At 44.9% G+C, this 6,000-nt stretch overlaps 1 protein-coding gene across 2 annotated transcripts; it reads right to left on the bottom strand.

The window, feature by feature from the left end:
• Positions 1–956: 956 nt before the first annotated feature.
• LOC130700127 (band 7 protein AGAP004871-like) lies at positions 957–5,608 on the bottom strand. 2 transcript variants are annotated; one of them, XM_057522142.2, is made up of 8 exons: positions 5,042–5,608; positions 3,155–3,261; positions 2,525–2,597; positions 2,362–2,444; positions 2,098–2,304; positions 1,929–1,984; positions 1,676–1,856; positions 957–1,603 (listed from the first exon to the last, which is right to left on the bottom strand). In XM_057522142.2, the coding sequence occupies exons 1-8, from the start codon at positions 5,298–5,300 to the stop codon at positions 1,520–1,522; spliced, it is 1,050 nt and encodes a 349-aa protein (XP_057378125.1). In that variant the 5' UTR covers positions 5,301–5,608; the 3' UTR covers positions 957–1,519. The 2 variants fall into 2 exon arrangements, with proteins under 2 accessions (XP_057378125.1, XP_057378126.1); XM_057522143.2 differs by having other exon boundaries at positions 2,101–2,304; positions 5,042–5,603.
• Positions 5,609–6,000: the final 392 nt, after the last annotated feature.

Below are 6,000 nucleotides of genomic sequence, written 5' to 3' on the forward strand. Positions count from 1 at the left end.
AAGCCACCCCTCGAGTTTTTTTTTAAAGTCGAATGACGTCAAATCAAATAACTCTCTGTATGTACATCCTTGACAGTATATTCCCCAGCAGATAACAACGAGGTTTATGCAACCGCCAGTGCAAATGAAAACGATGCCGTCGCAATCAGTTTGATTTATGGCCCAGTACATGACCTTCTTTTGGCCAAACGTCCTGTTTCATATCGCTCATTCTTTGGATATACATGTCCATCAAAAGATCAAATACTTTGCCTTTTTTTTTTTTTTTTTTATCCCAACCCATATACAACAAGTTAATGTTTCTCTCTTTTTTTAGCTTTTTGCTTCCTTATTGTTTTGGCTATAAAACTTGTATCCGCCGGATATATAGGGCTTTCCTTGTACACGGTCAATCGTCTACTATCCCGTCCCTGCTCCGCCATGCTCCACTCATGCGGAAACGCTTCATGACGAGGCATATCGATATACCCCGCGTTTACGAGCCAGATCGTCTTTCTTTTTCCTCTTGCGTTACGCGCGTCGTGTAGATTTCGCTTAGCTTTTAGGTCAGCGTTTATTTGAATCTTATCTGATGAGGAAAGAAAAAGTTCACGATGCACAGCAACAGAGGCGACTGGAACTGTAGGAATCGGCCGTCTTCAATAACCTCACGTCGATTAGGTCAGAATTTGGGTGCAACAACGAAAACAAATAGAGACATCATTACTCGGCAGATGCTGACGACCGGCTTGTTTGTTTACATACACGCCCCGTTTCCATGTGGATGATTCGTTAGAACGCGGGAGATGTGTGGTCGTCGGGCAAAATGTTGACATGAAACGGCGCGATGACGTGCCGGCCAGCACACGGCGGTGCTGAGTAAGCGCGTCCATCGCTTTCCATCCGTGCCGATTCGAAAATCGATAGAGCCGAATTGATATAACGTTTAAAGTCCATTTCGATTTGTAACCCCCCGCTGGATGATATAAGGTATATTTAGTACATAACAATAAGACGTAAGTACAATTGACACGTCGCTGTCGAAAAAAAACATGTGAAGAAAAATAAGTTTCTGGTCCGGAATTGAACGGTCAGCAAGTGAACTGATGAGACAACATAAAAATGGCAACAACGCGTTTGTGTAGAAAGTGATGCTGGACGAACAAATGCCACTCTGGCTCGTCGATACAATTGAAGCCACAAATGTCAAAACAATGACGAGAAATGAAATGTAATTAAATGAATGTTGCGCAGCAGTGTGCCTACATAACCAGAGGGGAAATGAAAAGGGGGTGCTCTTTGTGCATGGCATCCGAGTTGGATACGTTAACACGCTCTCTCTATCAACACATGCATGTTTTATTTGTGCGTACAGAATATACTGGCACACTTTTGTGCCAGGCACGTGAAAAATGTTTTTTTTTGTTTGTTTTTTTTGCGCTTGTCGGCCGAGTGTTCCATTACTCCAACGCCGTTTGGAAATGATGAATACAATTTCGATCGACTCGGGCTGTTCGTACCGATTAAATATGAAATTGATTTATCTCATAAACTGAGTCAGGAAATCGATGGGCAGCGGGAAGATGATGGTCGAATTCTTCTCCGCCGAGATCGTACTCAGCGTCTGTGCGTGAGACAAAAAGGTAATCAGAACGTGTCACGTTAGAAGTGGAGGATAAGGCACACACACACACACCTGAAGGTATCGCAATTGCAGAGCGGCCGGCGATTCGGCAATGACCATGGACGCTTCTTTGAGCGCCGTGGACGCCTTGAATTCTCCCTCAGCAGCGATGACTTTGGCTCGTGCTTCACGCGACGCCTCCGCTTCGGCCGCCATGGCCCGTTGCAATTGGACGGGCAATCGGACGTCCTTGCTGTCAATAGCACCGCAAACATGTATTTCCTGCTTTCTATATGCTATACGTGAAAAAAAAAAAAAGACTTACATTTCGACACGTTCCACTTTGATGCCCCAAGATTCAGTGGCTTCATCCAACGCCGCCTGTAAATGGCGTAGACAAACGTCAAGTATTTTTTCTTTTAAAGATAAGGTTCAATAGGAGATCTAGCTATAAGAAACAGAAACGAAATTCGATATAGTATATGAGCGCAAACTGCCTGCATGGATCCAGAAATGGTCTCGCGGTCGCCGAGAATCTCGTGCAGGTCCTTGGTGCCGAGGATGTTGCGCAACGTCGTCTGGGCCAGCAGCCGGGTCGAGTGATGGGCGTTTTCCACGTTGGCCACCGACACGGTCGCGTTGGACACGCGAAAGTAAACCACTGCGTCCACCGACACCGTCACGCTGTCCTTCGTCAAGACCTTTTTCAAAAAGAAAGACGTCAATCAAATGCAATTATTTCATTTGAAAAGACGCACCTCTTGGGGCGGAATGTCGAAGACGCCGGTACGCAAGTCCACTTTGGTGTAAGTCTCGATGCACGGCAAAATGAAGAAGATTCCTACACCATCCCGCACAAATGAATCATAATATGCGCTAATCAATAGTCAATTGAAACAAAAAAACGAAATGAAATATTACCGGGTCCCTTGGCTCCGCCGGAGAGGAGACGTCCCAGCCGGAATATGACGGCGCGCTCGTACTCCTGCACCACCTTTGCATTTCGTGTACGACAACAACGACGGCACACAATTCAATTGAGAAACGATATTTTATACATGCCCCTTATTGCCTATGAGGATGGGCATATCAAGACACGTGTCTCTCTCGAGCCAATCTCGTCAGTGTCAAATTGGGATCAAGTATACATTGAATGTACAAGGTGAGTGAAAGACGTGCTGCGCCTACTCGACGTGAATGTCAAACACGTCGATCTGCAGCCGAGCACATTAGCATTTTAAAAGAGAGCCGCCATCACAACAACAACAAAAGTCTTTTATATCAAACATCTAAAACAAGTTGTTTATTTTGAGTTGAGTGCGATCGACCATTGACATTCAAGTCGATGCTCTACCCCAATCGACGATGTATCCTTCAATCTTCTTGTACAGTTAGAAAACGTCACGTATGCCGTGTTCTTTTTCTTTTTATATCTACAGTATAGCGTGTACAACTTTCAGTTAGCGGCTGAAAACTATGCAGGGTTGTATGTAAAAAAAAAAAATGGGAAGGAGGCGATCAATCACAAGAGCAATAAAAATGAGAACTTACTTTGAAGCAAATGAAGAAGGAGAACGGCATGGTGACCAGGACGAGGAGCCAGCAGAGAATGGTCAAGATCCATCCGCAAATTCCGATTCCCGTGTCGCTATCGTCAGCTTCATCATCATCATTTTGTTTCAGAAAAAGAAAGAAAATTGAGAAAAAAATTGAGATGAAGGCAAAAATGCAAGTAGAAAACAACCATGGCCATCGCCGCCAAACTGGGGCGAGATTTTCGTTTTGACAATGACGGGGTCCAACATGTTCTTGGACTCTATCAACTCAACAAGCAACGGCGCGTCGACGGTGTCTGTCGTTCAAGAAAAAAGGTGGAGCGATATAATAGTAGCAACGAGCAGCAACAAGAGCACCGACAAACTGTTTGTACCAGTAGCCATCTCGTTGCTTGTTATATCCGACATCAAAGAGCTACGTTACACCTGGACAGGTACGCTGCCACAGTAGGTGCGCCAAACATTTCATGTGTCACACCGGGCTAAAAATGACACACATTTTTCTTCAGTCGGTCGAAAAAGACGTTGGCTATAGCGCGTCTCTTTCTGTTGATTGTTTGAATGCCCTTTCTCTCGCTGTTTCCATGGCGACCGAAGAACTTTTTCTTTTTGCCCTACATGCATTATGAAGTAAATAACGTCTATTCACGTTTGCGTGCTGCTATGTTTAGTAGTGAAAGAAACAAAAAAAAAACAAAAACATGGCTAATCTTTAGATTGACAATGCGGCATCTGTTTGTTTTGGAGGCTAAAAAATAAAACAGCGTTATCGATTGGCCCATGTCAAAGGGTCTAACGGAATACTACGCAAATCGTTGCTATCTACAACAGCCATCAGTTGTGTCTTGCCTTCTATAAAGCCGATCAATGTCGATACGGTTCAATGAAAATCAAATTCGAGGCATTTCGGCTTTGCAGACGGGACTCGTCGATCGCATGAGACTTTTGCGGCCAATATGCCAACTGGGTGTGTTTGGTAAAGAAAAAGGGATGTACACATTGCGTGACGTCCAAGTTGATCGTGGCGACTTTCGAACGTGACGCCCCTCAGTCGCCCGTTTTGAAACGGAGCGGACAAACGGCGGACATGTTCGCTCCAATTTCGACGTTGCATATCGCCCTTCTAATCATTTCTTATTTTTTTTTTTGGTTGGGAGAACTGGATCCATAGCGAACGTGAATCGCATCGGCAAATCGTTCAACTGCGTCCACTGTCGAATCGTTTAAATTATGAAACGAAAAAAAAAAAAGGGAGGAATCTGATGAAAACTGAAATCTTTTGTGTCTTTGAAAATAAAAAGGCCTTGCCAAGCAAAAAAAAAAATAAGAACTTGGCTCTTGTTGACAATATTTGTCGATAAAAGAAGAGAGGGGAAGAGGCGTATCGGGAAACGATTGAACGGGGCAGCGATTTTATTGGCGCACATTTTCAGGGTCTTTTTTTTTCTTTTAAACGTTGGCCACATCAAGAAGAGTGGGCTATAAAGATAAGGCCGTATAGGCGAAAAGCCGAGGACGGTTACTTGAATATTCAATCGGCCATCGTGTTGAAGAGACCGACATCAGCGCGACGGTTCTTACTCTAGTCGATGGCACGACCGTCGTAAGCGCATAAGATCAGCCCCCCCTGTACTATATAGATGTAGAAGATTGCTAGCGACCAAAGAATAACAATATTTTCGTTCTAGACGCGCTAGACAACAATTCACGCAGACACACATGAAAAAACGAGGAGGAGGAGAGCTTTCGTGCCACGGAATAAAGCCCTTTTTGTCGCACACTACATTTTAAAGTTGATCCTTTATCCTCTAGCGTAGACGTTCAGCACATTTCAACCAGTGCGGGTATTATTTAAAAAAAAAAAAAAAAATTATAAATGTACCATAAGTTTTGATAAAGGCGTTGCTGGGAGATGCGAATCGCAGGATATCGTCTTGTCCGTGATTGTAATGGCTGATGACTCGTTGCGGCTCAAACACTCGCCTTCCGGCATTAGCCAAAGCCAAGACCAATGGGACGGGCGACGTGTTGTCATACTGTTCTTGCGTCGAACGATTCGTATTCAGTCCACCACTAATAGCATCCACGGCGAATAGACAATCGGCATCAGCAGTCTCCATCGGTTGGACTGCCTGACACATCCGTCCGTCCGCCTTTTTGTTCCAACTGTGTTTTCAAAACGCTAACAGCACATCCATCGCTCGCTTTTCACATTAAAAAAAAAAAAAAACTAGTGCAGATAGAATTGCAGCGCCTCACAACGAAATGACGTGGCACTTGTGTTTTTTTGACGATTGCAAAACGGCAAGCACTTGAGCGGAGAGTGCGGATCGGTGTGGCCCATCGTCACGGCCGCATGTCGACCGAATAAAACCGCCCTACAAAGACATTGCGTTGACAGAGAGCAGTGCCAGGCCACGACCTAACTCGTCTTGACCTACACCGACAGTCACCAGCCGAGCCGTTTAGTCGTCGCCTTTTTGCTCCCAACCGCCCGTCCAACTCCTGCGCTTTATGTGTTTCACCACACCAAACCCGGCAGCCGCTTTTTCCTTCACTTATCGCACATGACTCTGTGTGTGCGTCTCTCCCGACATCTTTCTCTTCAAAACGACTCGCAGTTGGCATAAAAAAAGGAACACATTGTTGCTCTCATAGACGTAACACATCATTTAGGCTGTACATTGGCCTCCGCGCACATGTCATTAATCAAACACGGCTGCGTGTTCTCCATAAATGCATCATTTTCTATCTGTTTTTGTGTGTGTGTGTGTGTGTGCGGCGCGGGCGCCGTGAATATCCGTCTACTAGGATTTCCTTAAAAAAATGAGGTTTGGAACA

This window comes from Daphnia carinata, chromosome 8 (assembly GCF_022539665.2).
Source record: "Daphnia carinata strain CSIRO-1 chromosome 8, CSIRO_AGI_Dcar_HiC_V3, whole genome shotgun sequence".
Lineage (NCBI taxonomy): Eukaryota > Metazoa > Arthropoda > Branchiopoda > Diplostraca > Daphniidae > Daphnia > Daphnia carinata.

Coding starts and splice junctions, on each gene's coding strand:
- LOC130700127 (XM_057522142.2), bottom strand. CDS start 5,300: ATGTGTCAGGCAGTCCAACCGATGGAGACTGCTGATGCCGATTGTCTA. Junction 2,598..3,154: donor CCTTCTTCATTTGCTTCAAA/GTAAGTTCTCAT, acceptor CGAAATGCAAAG/GTGGTGCAGGAGTACGAGCG. Junction 1,857..1,928: donor AAAGTGGAACGTGTCGAAAT/GTAAGTCTTTTT, acceptor TGCTATTGACAG/CAAGGACGTCCGATTGCCCG.